This window comes from Clarias gariepinus, chromosome 18 (genome assembly GCF_024256425.1).
Source record: "Clarias gariepinus isolate MV-2021 ecotype Netherlands chromosome 18, CGAR_prim_01v2, whole genome shotgun sequence".
Taxonomy (NCBI): Eukaryota; Metazoa; Chordata; class Actinopteri; order Siluriformes; family Clariidae; genus Clarias; species Clarias gariepinus.
Genome location: NC_071117.1, coordinates 715001 through 739814, shown reverse-complemented (window position 1 = coordinate 739814; position 24814 = coordinate 715001). Strand labels below are relative to the sequence as shown.

Below are 24814 nucleotides of genomic sequence, written 5' to 3'. Positions count from 1 at the left end.
GCTTGCGCATTAACATGTGCTCAGCAAAAGAAACTGGGTGATGTAATAAATTTGTCTGACTCTTTTTTTATGTCAGGAGGAAACAAATGAGGAAAGCATGCCTCAGCCTAACCCCTGTGTGAAATCTAGTGACGTTCCCAAGGCTACTTCTAAACCAGATGCCAAATGTATAACTCATGCGAAGCTGGTAATATCTCAGAAGGCCAACCCTTCGCAAACCCATTGTTTTGAGACTGCAGTGGAGAAAGGGGAGCAGGAGAAGCACCCCAACTGCAACAAAATTGGTGTTCTAATGCGAAAGTGGTCACCACGTAATTCTTCTGATGATTGGCATAATGTATGTCAGGTTGTAGTCCCTCTGTCATGTTTGCGGGTCTTGTGTCTGCATGGCATAACTGCAGAGGCACAGGATGACTGTTTTAAAGTTCTTTTTATTAATAACGAAAGAAAGTAACACGGAAACCAAACTCGACTTTGAGCACAACAGGAATCTTTACTTTAATTCCCTCTTTGAAAACACAACATTCACATAACCACTACAACAAATGCTAGACGCCTGAATGAGGTTCAGTCAGGCTATTTATAATCACTGACCGAGGTGCAGTCTGGGACATGCAGTTCCCAACTAAACATAACCAAAAAACACAACCAAAACCAGTCTTTGGGTGCTTTGGTGCCCTCTAGGGATTAACCCTTACACCCTCAAGAATTTTGCAACTAAGTTCTCATGTTGGCCCATGACCATTCTTGTTCTGGTCATGTAGGCATACGGAAAACCTACTCACAGGCTTTAAAGTATTTCGTATGGCCTGGTATGAGGGAGATGTACTGTAGTCAATACTATAGATCTTGTCACACATGTCAACTCGTAGGTAAGTCAAATCAAACTCTGCCTCCTGGGCCCTTGAAGCCTATTTCAATTGAAACTGAACCCTTTGAGAGGGTTATCGTTGATTGTGTTGGTCCTCTGCCAAAAATGTGCTCTGGAAGTTGCTATGGAATGATCTGCCGTTGCATCTTAGACACATTAAATCTTTTATGGTTTTTAAGTTATCACTTAAAACACTTTCAACTCAGATTGATTTGTTGACTGATATTCTTGTGTTTATTTAAACTGACACTTATTTCATTTGTGATGTAACCTATTCTTGTTAGGCGTTGTATAGCACTTTGGCCGACCTTGTTGTTTTTAAAGTGCTGATTGATTGATTTTGATTGATTGCTATTTATTTATGATAATGTGTGCTGCCACGCGTTATACAGAAGCTATTCCCATTCACTATAACACTGTGACCACATGTGCACAGGCCTGGACTCACCATAAGGCATACGCAATGCCGACGCACATTTTTGGGCTGGGGCTGTAAGTCATAATTTAATATTTTTTAAAAAGTTTATTAGGCCAATTTATTTATTACCGCAACAGTAGAGTATCTGAGACACAAATCATGGCCCATTGGTTGACTGTCTTGAAGGACATTGAGCTAGTCCAATGAAATCTCAGGTCACGCCCTGCCTCCCTCCAGGCCAGCCCTCATCTCCCCTTGACAAAATCTGCTATTTAGAGTCGGACAGAGTTTGAGATGAGTTCGTCTATACCAATGGATAAACCAGAAAAGAGCAAATAGGGTGCAGAGACGCTGCAGGAGAAAAGACGCAAAAGCCTACAAGTGGAAGCAGCAAAATGTGCAAAAATCACAGAAATGCTTGCCACCACCACACGTTTAATTACAGCTGCTGGTGTAGGGCCATCAACATCTAGTGCAGAGGCAGTCCAGTGCTCAGGCTGCCGGAGCGGCACAAGGGAGCATACAACAGAATAACGTCAATGTTAGTTACACAGATGAAGAGGGAGTAGCTATTAAAATTGATTCGGAGAAGGAGGAGGTGGTGAGAGACATGACCCAGCAGGAACAGGTTGAGGAAGGCTTCAGAATAGCTACGAGTCCAGTAAGAACTAGCCGAAATGTTGGCAGAGTGAAGTGAGGGACATTTATGTAGGGAAGACAGAGGGCTTTTTTGTGCTGTGTGTGTGTGTGTGTGTGTGTGTGTGTGTCACTCGTGCTTTTGAGTGTTTGTCGATAACCTGCACCACTAGCCTACTGTACCTAGCTGCTACTTACAAATGAACCGTCTGCCAATTAGGTACATTCTCTTTGTCATGACATTTGACATGGTCTGACTGTAGGCCTAATTTATCTTGACTTATCTTATTTGTGTTTGTGAACAGTACATTTTGTTAAACACTTGTCTAAAGTCATCTCAAGCAGTGTTTTGTTTGACGATAAATTTTGCTACAAGGTGGGGATTTTGTCACTGTGGCCTTCTCTTTCAAGTCTGAGTATTGTAATGAGAGTAATAAAAGTTATTCGCTTCCATGCAGGTTACTGGGGTTAATGTTTGAAACAAAACAGTGAGCGCATATGTCCTTTGATGTGTCATATGATTCAGCATATTGTTTAAATAATCATGGTGGGCCGCTATGGCCAAAAATGCCAGGGCCGTTTTTTGGTCCCACTCCAGCCCTGTCCGGAACTATACCTAAATCCGGTGGAGGGAATGCAGGATTGGTGTGATGTGAGCATGTAGGTTCTCTAAGATAGTGGTACATGATGGAGCTAACCTTCGTCAGTCCACCACTTGGTGCACGAACAATAATCTGCTCCTTAACACCAATAAGACCAAGGATCTCATTGTGGACTTCAGAAAAGGAAGAAGAGGTTTACATCAACCCATCTACATCAACGGGATGGTTGTTGAGCCTGTCTCATCCTTTAAGTTCCTGGGGACCCACATTTCGGAGAACCTATCCTGGTCCACTAACACCTCTAGCCTGGTCAAGAAGGCTCACCAACGCCTATTCTTCTTGGGAACACTTAAGAAGAACCAGCTGTCCCCAACTACTATGGTGAACTTCTATCACTGCACAATAGAAAGCATCCTAACCAACTAAATACAAATATACAAATACAAAAAAATACAAATATCCATGCACAATATATTTGTAAACTTCTGACTGAGTATATACTCGTACATGCCTACTTGTAAATTCCTGTACATTATGTTCATATCCACCTGTACATGTCTACTTGTAAACTCCTGTCTATAGAGAATAGCAACCTGTACATTATGCTCATATCTATTTGTAAATTTCTGTCTACAGTTAATAACAACTTGTATATATTGACCACCCACTGTAAATTTATAATTATAGTTACTTGCAATATGTATACTATGCTTACATAATATCCTGCACATTATGTTCATATCTATTTGCAAATTTCTGACTACAGTTAATAACAACCTGTATATACGGCTTATCCACTGTAAATTTATAAGTATAGTTACTAGCAATCTGTATAATATCCTTCTTTAATAGTTACCCATAGCTTCTCTCTGCACATATCCCTCTTAAGTGTACTTAGAACTTATACCTTTATCCTGCACTTTCTGCTAACTGCACTTCTGGTTAGACCTAAACTGCTTTTCGTTGCCTTGTACTTGTACATGTGTAATGACGATAAAGTTAAATCTAATCTAATCTAATCTAATCTAATCTAATCTTTTGAGGATTTGGCATAAATGCGACATTGCATTCTTATTAAACAGATTGATCTCCCGCACTGCTACAGACATTTAACTTCACAGTGTTATAATAAACAGTACACACGCACACGGATGATGACTAGACATGTGACACATGCGCACTGAGACTGAGACCCACCCCACAGATCACCCACAATCCCACAGCGAGAGGATGAGAAGAACCATTAGCCTAGTTGTGATCACATGACCCTCTGCAGACATGCGCATGCGTACTACTCATATACGTTTTAAGACCTCGCTCATTTAAAAAGTAAAAATTTATTAAAAATTTTAGCTTGTCTTACAAAACACTTGGATCGAGTTACTCACAATCCAAAGTTCCCTTGTATACCTGTACACATTGACATTTCATACAACTTTCATAATATCATCTGATTGTGTAAAGCAGCTTTCCGACGATAACTGTTAAAAGCGCTACACAAATAAAATTAAAATGAATTGAACTGATGTTAGTGTGATCAGTACCTTGTCACTTGCAGCACTGAATCCGCTCTGAGACAGCTCTTTACTAAACAACATGCCCCGAGTTCCTGAACACACAAACCACATAATTCATTAGTGACAATTATTTATTTCATTTATTTATTTTTTTATTTTTAAGAAAGCTTCAGTCATGGCACTTTAATCTGCTTATCATTTGTATGTTTGGCCATAAAACCAAAACACCACTTTTTAATATTTGCCTCTAGAAACAAAAATAAAAAAAAAACTTAAATAAATAAAACATAAGGAAGGCCAAGCTATAGACAAGTCCCACAACTAAAATTACAAAATGGTAATCCTAAATAATTTTTAATCCTAAATAATAATTAATCCTAATTTTTACAAATAGAAAATAGCACAGGAGATCAATACACTGTCCTGTGCCCTGTGTGTTACTGTTGTAATAACCTACTAGTCACTGCCTATGCAATCAAGGTGTGATGTCTATTAGTGTAAAATACCAATTCTGTAGTGGGTTAGACAAGTTTAAGTTACCGATCTGTTGATATCAAAATAAAATGAATGCATTATATTAAGAAAAAGGTTTAATTTACTGTGAACTGATATTAAGTGGTTGTGATTGTTGATCAGCCTTGTGAAATGTCAATAATAATAATATTAATAACAATAATAATAACATTTTATTAAAATTTGTAAAATATATTTTAGTAAATGTATTCTTATTTGTCTAAATAATTTATACAAATGTAATACATTTTGACATTTTTATCTGTAAAAGATTACATAAAAGAAACTTTAGCCTGTATAGTCATAGTTACTGTTAATTTCTGTGTTGTCTTTTGTCACTTATTTTAAATTATCTTTGTGTATTACACTTTTTGTTGTTAAGAGCTTGTTGAAGCTCGCAGAAAGCATTAAAGGTTTGGTGTCCTCAAATAGTACAAAATTGTCCATGTCCTTCAGAAAAAATAAATAAATAAAAAACACTAAAATAAAAAATAAAGAGTTATTCAGCACACCAAGTAAAATGTTCTGGGTCATGCCACTTGTCCACACAATGGAATATTATGATTTTTTTTTTTATATTGGTTTCAGAAATATTGAGAAAACTGAGGTGTTTTCATTACCCTCCATGCCAAAGATCTTATTTTGTAAATTATTCAAAAGTCCATTAAGTCCAGCGTAGTTGTTAATCATGAAGATGTTGTTCTCTTTCGGCTCTGAGGCAAACTTTTCCAGCTTCTCTAATTTGACTTGATGCCCCACCTAATGATGAGAAACAACTTCATTACAGCACTGGATTAGTGAGGGAGAGGGGAGACACTGAATGGACTGACGGACGATGAGAGATAAGTGTACAGATGGATGGATGGATGGATGGAGGATAGAGAGGTGATGAGGTCTGTGTGTTACTGACTCACCCCAATAACAAAGCGGACAATGTTTTGTTCCTCACAGCGATGTGTCACTTTATTATCTAAATCAGAAGGAGCTCCATCTGTGATGATGACGAGGGCTTTTTTAGCTTCAGGATCCGCACCGGACTTATTATTATTAAACAGATGATCACTGGAAAATAAACACCAAAACTCTACTTCATTATCACTGAACACTCTACAGTCTGAAGGTCTGAATAAACTTGTCTTTTTCTGTATAGGACTTAGATAGTTTCTGTTAATTTATAATAGTAATCTATTTTGTCTCAGCTAGTCAGCTAATTAAGTTTCTTAGTTCGCTGGTTAGTTTTTTGTTAATTTATGTAATAAATTTATGTTGTATGTAGCACATTAGACCTGGAGGAACGTTGTTTAATTTCATCATTTACTGAACTGTATATGGTTGAAATGACAATAAAAGCTGACTTGACTTAACTTGACTTGACTTGATTAAGGGGGTCCGACTGTATTGGTTCAAAAAGATATTCAGCATATTTGCATATGAGCAGTAATAAAGATTCTAAGCCTTAGACAGATTATCTTTAAAGATTTCAGCACTTCTATTTGTTTCTTTTTCTGTCTCTGTTTATATTTATCATGTGTGCATATATATATATATAAATGTTTGTGTTTTACTGTTATGTATGTTTTTTGTTTATGTATATTCAGTTACGTCTATCTAACAATGCCATATTATGCACATATGCCTATGCACAATCGTAAATACATGCATCTACACGTTTACCCACATATATACATGCAGTGGCTTGCAAAAATATTCGACCCCCTTGAACTTTTCTACATTTTCTCACATTACAGCCACAAACATGAATAAATTTTATTGGAATTCCACATGAAAGACCAATATAAAGTGGTGTACACGTGAGAAGTGGAACGAAAATCATACATGATTCCAAACATTTTTTACAAATAAATAACTGCAAAGTGGGGTGTGCCTAATTATTCAGCCCCCTTTGGTGCAGTCAGTTTCTCATAGACATTGCCTGATGAGTGCTAATGACTAAACCGAGTGCACCTGTGTGTAATCTAATGTCAGTACAAATACAGCTGCTCTGTGACGCCTCAGAGGTTGTCTAAGAGAATATTGGGAGCAACAACACCATGAAGTCCAAAGAACACACCAGACAGGTCAGGGATAAAGTTATTGAGAAATTTAAACCAGGCTTAGTCTACAAAAAGATTTCCAAAGCCTTGAACATCCCACGGAGCACTGTTCAAGCGATCATTCAGAAATGGAAGGAGTATGGCACAACTGTAAACCTACCAAGACACGGCCGTCCACCTGAACTCACAGGCCGAACAAGGAGAGCGCTGATCAGAAATGCAGCCAAGAGGCCCATGATGACTCTGGACGAGCTGCAGAGATCTACAGCTCAGGTGGGGGAATCTGTCCATAGGACAACTATTAGTCGTGCACTGCACAAAGTTGGCCTTCATGGAAGAGTGGCAAGAAGAAAGCCATTGTTAACAGAAAACCATAAGAAATCCCGTTTGCAGTTTGCCACAAGCCATGTGGGGGACACAGCAAACATGTGAAAGAAGGTGCTCTGGTCAGATGAGATCAAAATGGAACTTTTTGGCCAAAATGCAAAACGCTATGTGTGGTGGAAAACTAACAGTGCATCACTCTGAACACACCATCCCCACTGTCAAACATGGTGGTGGCAGCATCATGCTCTGGGGTGCTTCTTTTCAGCAGGGACAGGGAAGCTGGTCAGAGTTGATGGGAAGATGGATGGAGCCAAATACAGGGCAATCTGGGAAGAAAACCTCTCGGAGTCTGCAAAAGACTTGAGACTGGGGCGGGGGTTCACCTTCCAGCAGGACAACGACCCTAAACATAAAGCCAGGGCAACAATGGAATGGTTTAAATAAAACATATCCACGTGTTAGAATGGCCCAGTCAAAGTCCAGATCTAAATCCAATCAAGAATCTGTGGCAAGATCTGAAAACTGCTGTTCACAAACGCTGTCCATCTAATCTGACTGAGCTGGAGCTGTTTTGCAAAGAAGAATGGGGAAGGATTTCAGTCTCTAGATGTGCAAAGCTGGTAGAGACATACCCTAAAAGACTGGCAGCTGTAATTGCAGAAAAAGGTGGTTCTACAAAGTATTGACTCAGGGGGCTGAATAGTTATGCACACCCCACTTTTTTAGTTATTTATTTGTAAAAAAAAAAATAATAATGTTTGGAATCATGTATAATTTTCGTTCCACTTCTCACGTGCACACCACTTTGTATTAGTCTTTCATGTGAAATTTCAATGAAATTGATTCATGTTTGTAGCTGTAATGTGACAAAATGTGGAAAAGTTCAAGGGGGCCAAATACTTTTGCAAGCCAATGTATAGTCTTTTTTCCTCTTTTTTTCCCCATTTAAATAACAAATAAAAGCAAGATCCAAAAAAGCAAGTCCATGGTAAACTGCCACAAAGTTTGTTTTCTGAATGGAATGTTGGAAATGTTTAATGGAATCACTAATCACTTTTCTAACCTGGAACATTCATTGATTTTGGTTCTCAGGCAAAGAGGATTAAAATCAGGTAAAGAAACTGCAAGCCGATATATTGCTTCTACTGCCTTTAATGGTTTACATAATATTCTTAATTCTCTTGCCCCAATGAAAACAATGTCGGTTTCCTTCTCTCGTAGTGCTCCCTGGTTTACTTCTGAACTTCAGTCTATGAAAGCCAAAGGTCGCCAGCTTGAGGGTCTTTTCCACAAAACTGGTCTTTGTGTTCATAGAGAAATGTTCAAATCCCACCTATTACATTATAAAGTATCTATTTCCAAAACTAAATCTGATTATTACTCTGGTATAATTCGTTCTAATGATGGTTATTTTAAAACATTGTTTTCATTACTCCATAAAAACCTCAACCCCCCTGATTCTTCCCCGCCCCCCTCCATATGTACTCAACTGACACTTGTAACTCCTTAATGCTGTTTTTCACTGAGAAAATAAAAAAAAATTCACCACCTCCTTAACTTCCATTCTTTGTCTCCCTATTCTTTTTCTTCGCATTACATATTATTCTCTACTTTCCTCCTCCCTGATGCCTCAGTAATTTCTGATCTTATTCTCAAATCCAAGCCCTCTACCTGTCAGCTGGACCCTCTAACTACAACCCTGGTTAAATTTTGCCTCCTTTCTTTGCTGCCGCTTGTAACTGCCATTATTCATTCTTCTTTCTCAACTTGTTCAAAGTTGAAAACAAATTTTTTCCACCATTTTCAAATTTCTCTAACATCATGTCGCTTTACACTGCACCTGAGGGACCAGACAAGGATGTCCACTCTACACCTCAATATTCACCATTTTCATCAAACTGTTAGCAGCAGCCATTCGCCAAAACACACACATAAAAGGAATTCAAACAATTAACATACAACATAAAATCAGCCTTTACATTACTGGTATATTACTGTATTTATAAGATCCCTCTTCATTATTACAAGAAACGATAAAACTCATTGATTCATTCTCCAATATTTCTGAATATTCAATAAACTGTAATAAGTCTTCTATTCTTCCATTACACACAAACATCTGGGATGTGACAGCCCTTACACCACCCATCCCGTTACACCAATCACATTACTTATTTAGGCATCAACATTTCCCCTAAGCTGTCAGAGCTGCTTTAAACTTCACTCTACTACTTAAAATAATAGATGATGATCTCCAACTCTATCACCAAACCCCTACCTGGTTTAAATATCTGGATTTAAGTTCCACTAGTAAAATAAACTCCCAAGAATTAAATTGACCACCTTAAAGAAATCTAAAATAAGAGGATTGGAAGCACCACACTTTTACCATTAATCTCTGGCTAATCAGCTTCAATATATCTACAAATGGACAGTGTTGGGTGTAACACATTACAAAGTAGCGTTAGAGTACTCGGATAACCTTTTTTGATCTAACGCGTTTTCTAACGCGGATCTAGGTCCGCCATTTACACTACTCACAATAAGTTAGGGATATTGTGAGAGACTTAATGGATCACTTCAAACAGTTTTGGGACAGGGAGGTAATTGTATTGGGGTAATAGACACACCTCATGTTTTCCATGTAATGGTCTCACTGTGTACAGGTGTGTCTTATACTAGGGCCAAAAGACAACCTCTTCAATGTGGCATCAATTACAACATTCTGTGGGTATAAAATCTGGTATTGTCAGTAAGTCATGCTTTATGCTTCTGTTTCGTAGCGTGTGTATATTGTGTCCAGGTCACGCGCCGCTCCCGATTCCACCCCAGGTTTTCAGACTGTCACTTCACCATGTCCAGGTCGCGCGCCGCTCCATAGTCCACTCCAGGTTTTCCTGCCACTACACCAGCTGCTGCCTGACCTTCCGCCCTGACGTCATCAACAAGCGGACCAGTTATAAACCGGAGAGAGATGCGGAAACGGGGAGGCGTGTAGGCGCGGTGTTGATTGTTTGGAGAGAGAGTTTGTGATTTTGGTGTTTTAGATATTGTGTATTTTGGTTTTGACTTTATTGCATCCCTTTGACTTTGATTATTGCTTTCTCCCTTTTGGTTTGGTTGCTTGGTTATTTTTTGTATGTATATTTTGTAAACCATTTCACTGTCTGTTTGTGCACGCACCAGGGGTCCGTTCTTCGTACGTCGCTAACTCAGTTAGCCGGATTTGATTGTTGTGGATTTGTCCTGATCGTGGATTGTTTTGTTCTTCGATGCGCTTCTAGCATTTGTTGTCATAGCAACATATCTGTAAGCTTGAACCTGCTCGGGAGCAGCTTTATTTCATGTAAACAGGATTTAGCCTGCGCTCCTGACGGGTTATGATTGGTTGAAATGGCGAGGTCACATCTGATTGGTTAAAGAGCACGACTGACTCATGTGGAAAAAGAAAAGTATATGCCCCCTGCCATGGAATCCCCCCCCCCCCACACACACACACATAATCGCTATCAAATATTATATATGAATATAAATTCATAGGTTAAGTATTATCAAATATGATATTACTATTATAATAAACCCTCGGCACGAGACAGCCGTCAAGACCATTAATACAAATTCTTGTATAATGTTTATTTTGTAACATTTATTTTTCAGGGGTTTGTCATAAAAATATGCTAATAAATATTTATATATCAGTGTTTCTACTGTCGATCATATCGCCTTTTAAACCAACGCACGAGCGCGCAATAATCCTAGACAACTCAATCCAGCTCTACTAATCATCAACAACAGGTGAGCTCGAAGAACCAACTTAGCCGGATCGTAATTAGCACGATGATCTCATCTTAGATGTGTCAATTCATCTCGGATGTGTCAAGCGACGTACGAAGAACGGACCTCAGTAGTAGGTAGGTGGCTGCCATTTGTTTTGGGAAAAAGGGAATGTATCCACTGTTTTGGGTATGTGGAGATAGGTAAGGTACCTGTATTTTTGTTTGTGTTTTGTTTGGGTAAACTAGCTTATAAAATACAAATACCTGTTTTGTTTATTATTTTGGCCTGGGTCACCCTGAAGCTAATCCTGGTGTGGTGTTTATATCTTTATCTGCATTTGTTTCGTGTAAATTAATACAAACCTTGTCTTTTTGCCGGCTCAAGTATCCGTCTATTTCTTTCTGTTATATTACACAATTATATTCCACCTTTTTTACACAGTTTAAAATAGAACCCCGAACCAATCATTTGCTGTACCGCCCAACCCTAGACTGGGACGTAACACAAGTTCATCATTCAAACAGCCATGAACACACAGCGTCACTTAACGGACAAGCGACGCCACCTGGTCATGGCGCGCCTACGGGTCGGTGGCAGGCAGTCAGATGTTGCTAGTGAACTTGGTGTGTCTTAAAGTGTCATCAGCAGACTTGCATCAAGACACAGAACTACTGGCAGAGTTCATGACAGACCCAGAAGTGGAGCCCCACGAGCGACAGACCGCAACGATGACCAGTACCTAAGGACCTGTGCACTCAGACATCGTTATGCAACTGCCACACAGCTGCAGGCCCGTTTACGAGATGTGAGGGGTACTAGGGTTTCCAGACAGACCATTCGCAACCGACTCCACCGCTTTGGCTTGAATGCCAGACAACCGTTGCAAGTGACTCCACTGACACCGCCGTGAACGTTTGCAGTGGGCACAAGACCATGTGACCTGGACAATGCAGCAGTGGTCGTCATTGTCGTGATTGCCGTCAGCATTGCTGGAGAAGGAGAGGTGAGCGATACGCTAAGGTCAACATGGTCCCCAGGGTTTGCTTTGGTGGAGGAGGTGCAACAGCCTGGGCAGGCATCACCAGTCAGCGCAAAACAGATTTGGTTATTGTACATGGCTCAGTCACTGTACGTTCTTACCTCAGAGACATCATAGAACCCATCATCATCCCCTAATTCCACCAGCACAGCTTAAACTTTCTGTTTATGGATAATAATGCTCCACCACATCGAGGCAGAATTGTCACAGCTCGACTTCAGGAAGTTGGAAATGAAGTGTCTCATATGGTATGGCCATCAATGTCCCTTGATCTGAACCCCATAGAGCACGTTTGGGACCAGTTGAAACAGAGACTGGATGATCTTAGTGTAAGTACTCAGTTATTTAGTTTTCAAAAATGTACTGTTATCCGTTATTCAAACAATGTATGTAATTCGTGAGCCAGACAGTAGTGATTCCATTAGTGTATGTGTGTGTGAAATTCGTCCTACAAGCCCCACCCCCAATAACTTCGAAGCAATCTTCATAAAGCTCCACTGGTCATAAAGCTCCACTGAGCTTCTTTGCCCAAGAAAGAGAAAGAGGCAGAGGAGGAAAGTGAGAAAAAGGGGGAAGAAGGGGGGAGAGGGGAGAGATAAAGGAATAAGAAGAAAGAAAGGAAGGGGGAAGAATAAATAAATATTAACATAAAAATTATAATAATAATTAAAAAGGGGATGCTTTTGAAGATCAGGGCCATGTGCCCGATGGCATACCTTTCTGGTGTCCCATTGTGATGCATCAAGGGTAGGGACTGATTCACACAATGGGGATCCAGGGCAGCATTAGTTAATAACAACAAATTATTATTATTATTATTGTTATTATTATTAATAATAATATTTTATATTATTTTCCCTCTTGCTTTCTTGGACCCTCTAATTCCTACTGTTAAGTTTTAATAACACACAAAACACATATGCAGAGTAGTTATAAGAATTAATTTACAGTGGGATGCGTAAGTTTGGGCAGCCTTGTTAATCTTCATGATTTTCCTGTATAAATCGTTGGTTGTTACATTAAAAGGTTCCAGTTAAATATATTTTATAGGAGACACACACAGTGATATTTGAGAAGTGAAATTAAGTCTATAGAATGAACATATATTTTTCTATTTTTTATAGGAACTGTGCAATAATTGTTTAAACAAAATTCAGCAGGTGCATAAATTTGGGCACCACAAAAAAAAGAAATGAACTCAATATTTAGTAGATCTTCCTTTTGCAGAAATAACAGCCTCTAAACGCTTCCTATAGCTTCCATTGAGAGTCTGGATTCTGGTTGAAGGTATTTTGGACCATTCTTCTTTACAAAACATCTCTAGTTCATTCAGGTTTGATGGCTTCCGAGCATGGACAGCTCTCTAACTCACACCACAGATTTTTTAATTATATTCAGGTCTGGAGATTGAGATCTGCATGAATGCTTTATTAGATTTTGAGCAGTGTTTAGGGTCGTTGTCTTGTTGAAAGATCCAGCCCTGGTGCAGCTTCAGCTTTGTCACTGATTCCTGGACATTGGTCTCCAGAATCTGCTGATATTGAGTGAAATCCATGTGTCCATCAACTTTGACAAGATTCCCAGTCCCTGCACTGGCCACTACAGCCCCACAGCATGATGAAACCACCACCATGCAGGTGTTTTTCTTGAAATGCTGTGTTCTTTTTCCTCCATGTATAACGCCCCTTGTTACCGCCCCCAAATAACTAAATTTTAGTTTCATCAGTTTACAGCACCTTATTCCAAAATGAAGCTGACTTGTCCAAATGTGCTTTAGCATAAATCAAGCGGCTCTGTTTGTGCTGTGGGCCGAGAAAAGGCTTCCTCTGCATTACTCTCGCATACAGCATCTCCTTGTGTAAAGTGCGCCGAATAGTTAACGATGCACAGGGACTCCGTTTGCAGCGATATAATGTTGTAGGTCTTTGGTGCTCTGTAGGTTGTTCTCACCAGTCGTCGCTTCTGTTTATCTGAGATTTTTGTTGGTCTGCCACTTCGAGCCTTAACTTGAACTGTGCCTGTGGTCTTCCATTTTTTCAATATGTTCCTAACTGTGGAAACAGACAGCTGAAATCTCTGAGACAGCTTTTTGTATCCTTCCCCTAAACCATGAAGGTAAACAATCTTTGTTTTCAGGTAATTTGAGAGTTGTTTTGAGACCCCCATGTTGCTACTCTTCAGAAAATATTCAAAGAGGAGGGAAACTTACCAATTGCGCTCCTTAAATACTCTTCTCATTGGACTCACCTGTGTATGGAGGTCAGGGGTCACTAAGATTACCAAGCCAATTTGAGTTCCAATAATTAGTTCTAAAAGTTTTGGAATCAATAAAATTACAACAGTGCCCAAATTTTTGCACCTGCCTAATTTTGTTTAAACAATTATTGCACACTTTCTGTAAATCCTATAAACTTAATTTCACTTCTCAAATATCACTGTTGGTGTCTCCTATATGATATATTTAACTGAATTTTTTTTATCATAACAACTAACGATTTATACAAGAAAATCATAAAGATTAACAAGGCTGCCCAAATGTATGCATCCCGCTGTATTATAGCTTCTTTCCTTGTTTTGCCATCCCTCTGTTTTCTCTCTTTCCCCCCTCTTTTCCATTTTACATTTGTTGGCATCTGTTTTTTTTTGTTGTTCATCTGTTTTCTGTTATTCCCATTTGATGTTAGTTTGTTTGCATTAAACATAAATTACAAGAATTGTTTTTAACAAACCTAACTTTTATAGAAAAATCTTAAAGTATAAGTTTACCCTATATATTGGGAAAAAGTCTTAAAGCTGAAAATGCAACATATTAAATAATATACTTGTTCAGCCTCTGTTAGAGGCTGTGTGCAATTGGTCAATGCAAATGTCTATTACAAATGTTGTATTTTTGTAATACTTTAATGTTCAGTATAAGTTTCATTTTCGCCGACCGCTAGGTGGCAGTGTGGACTCTTATTTTGAGGTGTTTTCGTGAGCGATGCATATTAGGTAACAGAAAACTGCAAACTAGCAAAACAGTGAGCTCGTGATGCAGCGAACCTTGACATGTTTGAGCCGCACCTTTCTTTTAAATCCTTTTGAAAGCACTGGTTATAAATTCATTTAAATCATTATTATGTCCAGTTTATATTGCATAAGTGTATGTTCAGTTTAAGGATGGTGTAATCAACTATGTTGTGATTGCCAATCTCACATTGCACTAGTGATCTGCATTGAGAATGTTCCCAACCAGCGATGTATTTGTGTTTCACTTGTTAAACAGATAAGTTGTTCCAGTTAGATAATAATCTCTCTATTTCTTTCATTTTATTTACAGTTTTACTACTTTCATTGGCCGCAGATTGATTGTGTAAACCACACACTGAACTATTAAAGGAGCAAGGCGCTCATATCCTGGCTCTTGAACAGAGTTTGGCTTATTGTTTATTTATATTACACGCTTCGATAGCAAAACATATAAAGAGAGCAGTACAGTAAAAAACATGGATCAGCAGGTGCAAGAGGAAGCAAACATGCGAACTGAAGGAAGCAGAGGGAAAGAAAGAGCACCTTCAGACCAATCAAAGGAGAATTCTTTCAAATTTTTGGGATCCAAAGTAACCCATCTCCGTATTTGTTGAGAACATGTTCAGGTTCCATGGAAACAGCTGGAAGGAAAGCGGTTGGCTTTCAAATAAAGAATCTGGATGGTAACACCTGTCTCGATCTCCCTCCATTGATTGAGTGTAATGAGATAATGAGCAACAGATCTGAAATCCCCACTCCAGAAGTTGCTCTTGCCCATCCACGCTTGAAACCTGTAGCACAGTTTATCCCAAAACTAGATCCTGATGCTTGGATCTTAGTATTACTGGGAAGAGACATAATTTGTGTACACAAAGTGAGACAATACATTAATGGGCCTCACGATGCACCTTTTGCGCAAAGGTTAGATTCAGGCTGGGTAATTCTAGGCGATGTCTGCATTGAGAGAGCCCATAAGCCGATGGCGAGTCTCTTCAAAACTCACATCCTGGACAACGGCTGCCCATCAATTCTCACTCCATGCCAGAATCACATCAAAGTGAAGGAGAAATTGTGCCATGGCGGGGAGCATAAATCTGAAATAATCGGGAACAAGCTTTGTCTCGCCTTAATTTTTTGCGCCGCACGCTGAGTAGAAACCCTGAGATGAAGGAGCAGTTTTCTGCCTTCATGGAGAAACTCTTCCATAACCACCATGCAGAAAGAGCACCTCCTATCTACGTGGATAAAGAGTGTTGGTACTTGCCCATCTTCGGAGTGTATCATCCGCAAAAGCCGGGTCAAATATGGGTGGTATTACCAAGGTATTTCTTTAAACGACGTGCTCCTCTCAGGCCCTGACTTAAACAATTCCCTGTTGGGTGTGTTGCTATGGTTCAGGAAGAATCGCATTGCAATTATGGTGAACATCCAACAGATGTTCTATGGGTTCCGGGTGAAAAAGGACCACAGAAACTATATGAGATTCCTCTGGTACTGCGATGGCAACTTAACCAAGGAGGTGGTGGACTACCGTATAAGGGGACATGTTTTTGGAAACAGCCCTTCTCAGTCAGTGGCTATATACAGTATGGCCTACGGTTAGCGGCAAAGCGAGGTGAACAAGAGTACGAAACTGACACTTTACACTTTGTTAACAGGCACTTCTATGTGGATGACGGTCTCGTGTCCTTTCCCACAGCAACTGAAGCAATCAACCTGCTTAAGCGCACTCAAGAATCACTTTCCAAGTCGAATATTAAGCTCCACAAGATAGCCTCAAACAGTGTTAAAGTCATGCAAGCTTTCCTGCCTGCAGATCTTGCTTCTGGTCTCCAAGATCTGAATTTTGGAAATGAGAGTTGGCCTGCACAAAGAAGTTTGGGTTTGTACTGGGACCAGATACCTTCACCTTTAAAGTCGCAGCAAACAACCAGCCCAACACTCAACAGCTTCGACACTTTGGGCTTTGTGGCAATTGTGACAATCCGGGGCAGGGCATTGGTACGGGAGCTGACCGAAGGGGTACATGAATGGGACACAGTCCTTCCTCAAGAGAAGAACAATATGTGGGAGGAATGGAAAACCTACACATCACATACACATACTTAGACTATTCACTTTTTAACACTCCATACACTGAGCTGTGTGTTATTTCAGATGCCTCGAGTTGGGCCATAGGAGCTGTGGCTTACCTCAGAGTGATGAAGGCAAAGTCAAAGTGGGATTTGTGCTGGGCAAAGCAAAGTTGTCACCTTGTCCTGAGCCCTCTATCCCTTGATTGGAGCTATGCGGTGCAGTGCTGGCTGTAGAGATGGCTGAATACATTCTCGATAAACTAGACCGCAAGCCAAATGCTGTGAGATTGTAAATATATCCTAAGACCACTTTGCGATCACAGAACAATCAGTCCAGATGCTTCTTTGTTTATGTGCACAACTGTGTTCAGCGGATATGTCAGTCAACTTCTCCAGACCAGTGGAGTTATGTGCCTACGGTTTAGAATCCAGCTGACTTAGTGACAAGATCTGTGATTACATCACAGCTGAATGACACCATATGGTTCACAGGACCCAGCTTTCTCTACCAATCGCCTCAAGAGCAACAGTGTATAGTGTAACAGAGCAATAGGTCCTCATGGACACTACACTGTCACTTTCACACGGTCACTTTATAGTCACTAAGATACTTTATGCACTCCATACTGCACATAATTGCCTTTTGCACAACATTCATTGCGGACATTCTTTATACATTTATACACAAGTAGACACACTCTCACAAACGTGTGTGTATACATTCATTTGTTTGTTTTTTTATAATACTTGCACAATATTAATACTACTGTATTTATTCATACGCATATTTATTCTTATAATTGTACATCACTATTGCTCTTGTAGCTTGCACATAAGTATTTTACTTACATGTACTGTACCAGCGTACCAGTAACGTGATGTGACAATAAAAGTGATTTGATTTGATTTGTGTGAGTTCTTCGAGATGGTTAATCCTGAGACAGATGTAGAGGTCAGACCTTGTGTAACTAGCTTCGCTACTCAAGTTGAAAGAAGCCTCTTTTAAAACGATTTCAACGCTTTTCTACCTGGGAATCATTGCTAAGAGCCGTCTCTTTTCTGATTCATCAAGCATGCTCTCACACATCAAGCTCCAGCAATACATTCCATACATGCAAAGGATGGCATCAGTGCAGCAAAATATGCACACCTGAAGAGCAGACAGCTGCAAAAAGACTAATACTTCTACATGCCCAGAAAGAACTATAGCCAGAGGAATATACTGCTTTGCAAAGAAACGAGAAAGTTTCACGTTCAAGTGCACTGTGTAATCTTGACCCCTACATCGATGACGGTCTGTTGAGGGTCGGAGGACGTTTAAGGCATGCTTCAATCGAGTCAGAGGTAAAGAATTCGATCATTATCCCGAAACAGAAGTCATGTTGCTAAGCTACTGGTGAGTCACCACCACTCCAAAGTGCACCACCAAGGAAGGCAGTTCACAGAAGGAGCAATCCGACAGGCTGGCCTGTGGATTGTAGGTGGAATGGGTGGAGAAAAGTGTCAGGTGTGTTGTGTGATAAAAGAGTATCAGCGAGAATGAAAGGAAAGGTGTACAGGACAGTGGTGAGACCAGCGATGCTCGATGGCTTAGAGACAGTGGCACTGAAGAAAAGACAGGAGGCAGAGCTAAAGGTAAGAGCTGAAGATGTTGGGGTTCTCTTTGGGAGTGACAAGGATGGATAGGATCAAGAATGAGTTCATCAGAGGGACAACCCATGTTAGATGTTTTGGAGATAAAGTCAGAGAGGCCAGATTGAGGTGGTGTTCACTAAGTCTTTCGCAGAAAAAAAAGAGTCCAAAATGTGCACCAAATGCCACTGAGTAATACACAGTATTAGGACAAGTGCAGTAATATAAACCCAGTGTTTATGGTACAGCTGGAATTACTGTCTCAGAAATGTTTATAGAATTAATTTACATTTTTTGACCATTAATTTATTCACATATTCTCTATCCTGCTTTATTCTGTAACTGGAGTAGCAGGAGGAAACCCACCAAGCACTGGGAGAACATACTGTACAATCTCCATGCACACAGACCTAAGAAAATCAAGCCCTGGACTACAGGTTATCCACTACACCACCGTGCTGTCACCTTCCTCCCAGTAAATTATATCTATATAAATATAGTATCTGTCTATAATATGCAATAATTTGCGTTTATACATATTTATATACTGTGTGTTTATATAGAGATACTCACAGGGTGAACTGGATGGCTCTGTGTGTGTTTGTGAGCTGCTTCATGTGCACTTCGTCATCAAGTCTCTTCTTCGCCGTGCCACTAACATAATCTTTAAAGGTGAAAACTGTCCTGAAATCGCTAGAAAACTGAACAGCAGCAAACTACACAGAGAGAGAGAGAGAGAGAGAGAGAGAATATTAACATACATCTTTGTAAACAGTCCTATGCCAATTATGAAAAGGACACAACTACAAGTTATATCACTTACACATTAATTGTCTATAATTGTATCTATTATTTTCTTCCAATGTAGTTATTTTTTATGTTCTCCTTCTGTTTGATTTGTGGATAGCCATGTCTACTTGTCACAAAACAGTATCTGCTGGGCTTCACACCCTCCCTCTGAAACAGATCCTGACTAACTGACTAACCGCACACAGAGGAATCAGATTTAGTGCCTCATGTTCTGCATTAAACTAAGCATTAGTGCACACAGGGAGGCATTCTCAACCGCTTTTTATTTGCACATTTCACTGCATATTGTACTGTGTATGACTGTGTACTGTATGTGACAAATAAAATTTGAACTGTTTGTATGACAGTACTGGACCGCACAGCTCCAAACCGCATCTCCAAGTTTGCTAAGACATCACAGGAGTGTCAACAACAAGGACACAACATAAAGAGAACTTCATAGCTACCACAGAAAAGCCACCAGGATTGTGTCTGACCCTCATTCTTCCTATGAACTCTTCATTCCTCCAACAGAAAATACCAAAGAGTCTCATCACCCCTTTCCTTAAAATTAATGGACACAACCCCATCATACATTTCTATTTATTCCATCTTTAAGCACCAGCCTGCTGATCTTGTTCTTTTTGCATTCGTTAAGGTGCGATGAAGAATAACATGCACTGGTTCCTGATACTAGTTACATCTGTCAAAGAGGTACAGCAATCAGATTATTAGATTTTTTACATTTGGGAACAGACAGCACAAACAGCTTAGTGCTTATTACTGTAACCTTGCACCTCCAGGGCTGTGGGTTTGAACTTTGTCCGTGGTGTGTGTGGAGTTTGCATGTTCTCATTTCAAAGACATGCTGACTGATCTTTCCAAATTATTCATAGTGTGTGACTAAGTGTGTGAGTGTGCAATGGATGTGCCCAGCATTGGGGTGACATCCTATCCAGGTTGGACCACAAATTGTACCCTGGGTTCCCTGGGATCGGTGCCGAGTTACACTGTGTGGTGCTGAAGAGGGTGGTGTTTAATTGTGTGGTGTTTATTTACCTCAATAGATGTGTTTTTCATTGTTGTCATGATGTTCCATATGAATTCTTTATTCTTATTGAAGTCAGATGTTTGCATGCTGCTGGAGCCGTCAAAAAGAAAAACCAGGTTCACTTTACTCTTCGTGCACTCTGTGAAAACACAACATAAAGCAAATATATATAAAGAGATCCTTCAGTTGTGTAACACCATGCAAAATTCCTAACATTCATAAGTTATTTGTTAGCAGCTATTAGCTCTGGTCACATGATCGCTGTCATTTCACTTATCCTTGGTTTAGGTTGATCTCAGGGATATATTCAGTATGTAGACATTTAATAAGGAGTGCAGTGTGGGTGCGTATAAATGTGTTTGTGTAAAAGTAAAAGGCTACTATAAGTAAATCAGTATTCATGTGTCAGGGTTTAATGGTGTTTATATCTTAGGGTTTAATAGTTGAAACTTCAGATTTATTACTGATTTACATTGAACATGATGACAGAAATTGAAGAACAATTATACCTTGGAATGCGGCGGTGATCTTGGTGACCATTTTCAGAGTGTTGTTGAACTGGTAACAGATTCCATTCAGGAGTGAGTTTCCATCACACTCATGATTGAAACTCGGGCTGCAGCTCTAAATTATCAATTAAAATCAAAGGTGAAAACCCAAAATGAAAAAATAGACTTAAAACATACATATTTTGAGTTCATGTCAAGTCAGATCGATTTACTTCTTACAAAACCCTTCTTTTTAAGGAGCCTTTCTTTAGGAGGGACATGAGGAGAGCAGTAACTGATCTAAACCCTCTGATGAATCTCCTAAATAGTTTATAAAATACCATAGCACATGTAATTATTAACTGTGATACTCATAAAGGGAGTAAGACTCAACAGTAACAAGACTGTTTTACACATATCCCCTTCACTGATCCAGATCTCCCCTTGTTTTAATGCTTCCTTCTCAATATATTCTACCCTAACACATATTTCTTCTCTGTAGTTAAGTACAGTATATTTGGCTTCTGGGTGATGTGACGCCTGCAAGGAGCTCATTGTTGCCATCATACTGGGTTTGAGGTGGTAGACCCCTCATCTATTACTGAACTCATTTTTTCCATTCAAGTCCTAAGAAAAAAAGAAAATTCATATTTAAAAAATCTTTGGACGTTCAGCTGAAGTGTTTGTAGTGGACATAGAGTATTACGCCTCCTTGATATACATTATTCAGCTATGCCTCAGATGGACTTCCTTTTTTAGTCTGGTTCCTCACAAGGTTTCTTTCTCATGACATTTTAAGGAAATTTTCCAGGTATGGGACCTCTGTTCACAGCAGCGACCCTATTGTTTACACCAGGGATCAGCTGTTAGCATTTAGCAACATGGTGGTGCTACTCCAAGAAAAAATGGATATTCCCCACAAGTTAAGAAGGAGAAGACAGGGGAACCGAGCTTGTGTTCCGAGTCGGGCCAAAAGAAAACTTTACAGACCAACTCTTCCGTCCATCGTCAGGAGGAATGTGAGATTTCTACCCAACATGATGGACTCTGGGAGTGTAGCATCAAGCTGTATACAGGGTCACAGCTAACCAAGCAAACACAGGATATAACTGTGGCTCTGGATGGATTCCAACTACTGAGCACGTGTCACAGGGGAAAGTGGAGGTGAAGGATCCAAGTGCAGAGTGAGTGCTAATGTGGCTCTGAATGAGCTCTGCAATGAGAATGCGGAGCCGGGGTGTGTGAAGAGCAAGCGCTGCTGTGTTTGCCGTGTGGAGATCACTTGTGGTCGTGAGACGGGCGGGGGTCAAAACCGGTGAGTCGAGAGAGTCCGTAATCCAAGTTCATAGTCGAGAGACAAATCCGGAGGTTGGCAACAGTAAACCCGAGAAGGTGATGAATCCGAGACGTGAGACAAAGGCGAAGTCGGTGAAACAGAGCGTGGTTAAGATCCGGAAAGTCGAAACAGAAAAGAACGCTGAAATACTGGCCATGAACAGCACACAATAATCTGTCATCGTGGTGGTGTCAGAGCTTTTAATATTTAATTGTTTAAATAGGTAGTTGTGATGGAAGCGGTAAATGAGGCATTGAAAAGCAATAGGCGGGGTGGATATGGAGCAGGAGTGCACAGGTGATCATGGCTTTGCTTGAGACGTGGGCGTGACTTGGCGTGACTTGGCGTGCCATGACAGCACAGACAGAATGTGGAAAGCAGTAAGAGAAAAGGAGGACTGGCAGTATTTGTGAATAATAGATGGTGTTAATCTAGTCATATCACGATTAAAGAGCTAATTTGCTGTAAAGACATTAAGCTGTTAACTGTTAGCATGAGACTATATGAACTACCAAGGGGATTCTCGCATGTTATCACAATAGCTGCATATAGACCACCCCTGCTGATGGTCCAAATGCCCTTCACATCATCTCTGGAGATTTGAATCATACGCCTCTGTCCTTCACTCTGCCAACATTCATCCAGGATGTTTCATACTACCTGTGTACCTTTGTATGCAGGCAACTGGCTATCTCCCGCGCAATCTCCCGCACAGCAAGGACATGGTCCAATAAGACCAATGAAGCTCTGAACGATTGTTTTTGATACAACTGTGTGGGAGGAACTGTGTAATCCACATGGGAAGAATATTTATTGGATTATATTAATTTCTGTTGTCACGAACTCATACTTTCATGGTTATTACGTTGTCGACCTCGCTTTGTTTTCTCGTTTCCACGTTTCTAGTCTTATGATTTGGATTTGTTGCTTCACTCTGATTTAATAGCTTTGAATTCTCGCTCTCGTTTTCTCGACGACAGCTCTGCTCCACATTTTAGCTCGATGCCCTCGCTGACAGATCACACAGCTTTTAAGCTCTCGCTCTCGTTCCCCAAGTACGGCTCTGCTTCACGTTTTTGGCTCGACACACTTGCTGACAGACCTCACCGCTTTGAAATCTGTCGACCACGCCCCCACTCAGAGATCCTTATGATATATAAGGTTACTGTACATCATAAAACAATTAGCCATTACATTAACACCACCACCAGATGACTTGAATAATATTGATTATACCCAGGGCCGGTTCAGGGCCGGTTCCTCAAATCAAAATTTTAAAATGTTGAGAAAGCACATGTTAATATCCTCACAAAATTAATATATTACAAGTTGATAAAATGATCTGCGGTAGCGGAAAATTTGTGTATTCATTCACAGGCTGCAGCGCGCGCACACACACGCACACACACGCACACACACTTCTCCCCTGAGCCCTCGGTAAACATCCAATCACCCGTCCGTATGCAAATGAGTCAGGACGTAGCCTAACGTAGTGTTGTGTAGGAGACTGTTGTTGTAGAGTGGATTGGAGAGAAAATGGCTGTTTATTTACTATAAAAAATAACAAAAAAGTTTATATATATATATATATATATCCCATACTATTTAAAATGACTTGATCTTGGATGGCAGGTGGATAAAACAACTGATATATTCTGCCGTGCCCAACTCTCTGTCATTGTTCGCTATGTGGATAGTGCAGGGAAAAATTCAGGAGCGCTTTATTGGATTTTTTTATGTTTCTGGGGGGCGAGATGCCAAGTCTGTTTTTGAAATTATAAATGAGAACATGCAGGGCTACAATTTTAAGGATAAGCTTGTGGCACAGACCTATGATGGGGCTGCTGTCATGGCTTCAGATCGCAATGGTCTGCAGACCAAAGTGAAAGCAATAGCCCCCAGTGCAATGTTTGTGCATTGCTATGCACACAGACTGAATCTGGTGCTGTCACAGGGGGCTAAATGCTTGCCTGAGTGCAGAATCTTTTTTGCATCACTCTCTGGATTTGCCACATTTTTTTCAAAATCCACAAAGAAGACATCTTTTCTGGAGTCTGCAGGCTGTTCAAGGTTGCCCAGAAACGCATATGAACAAATCTTCTCTAAGACTGATGTGGTCTTTGATATTGTCCAGCAGAGGGCAATGGATGTTCTTTACTGCAAGAAAAGAATTGAATCTCTTCTTGCATTTTTTCAAAAAGAAGAGGTCAAAGGGGGCTTTGCAAGCCGTTTATGCCAAAACAGCAGATCTCACATCAGACCCACGAGATGAGCCCATGAGAAAGCGCCGTTGACCCAATTACAGGATCCCCAAGAGCAATACAGAAATCTGTACATGACCATCCTTGATAACATCTTGGAGCAGATTCCTCAACGTTTTTCAAATTTGGAAAGCATGCTCTTCTTAGAATTAGCCAATCCAGAGAAATTTGATGACATGAGACAAGTATTTCCAGAGGAGGCCTTCCAAAGTGTCCTGAAAAGTTATGGCCATCACTTTGATTCAGGGAGACTGAGGTCAGAACTTTAAGTCCTGTATTTAGATCAGGACTTGCAGGGTAAGAGGGGAAAGCTGTGTGATTACTTGGTGTTCCTTAAAGACATGGAGTTGGACAGTGCAATGCCTCAGCTTTACAAACTGTTCTCATTAGTGGCAACAGTTGGAGCTACATCTGCAGGT

General features: G+C 40.2%; 1 protein-coding gene across 1 annotated transcript in view; it reads right to left on the bottom strand.

Annotated features, from left to right (window-relative positions):
- The window catches only part of LOC128506723 (integrin alpha-M-like), a 100052-nt gene that overhangs the window by 64312 nt on the left and 10926 nt on the right, over positions 1-24814 (bottom strand). Inside the window, exons 5-10 of the mRNA XM_053477289.1 lie at positions 20820-20934; positions 20319-20449; positions 19044-19186; positions 5472-5619; positions 5178-5316; positions 4072-4136 (exon numbers count right to left, since the gene is read on the bottom strand). Coding sequence (XP_053333264.1) covers positions 4072-4136; positions 5178-5316; positions 5472-5619; positions 19044-19186; positions 20319-20449; positions 20820-20934 — 741 coding nt within the window. The remainder of the gene's footprint in view (positions 1-4071; positions 4137-5177; positions 5317-5471; positions 5620-19043; positions 19187-20318; positions 20450-20819; positions 20935-24814) is intronic.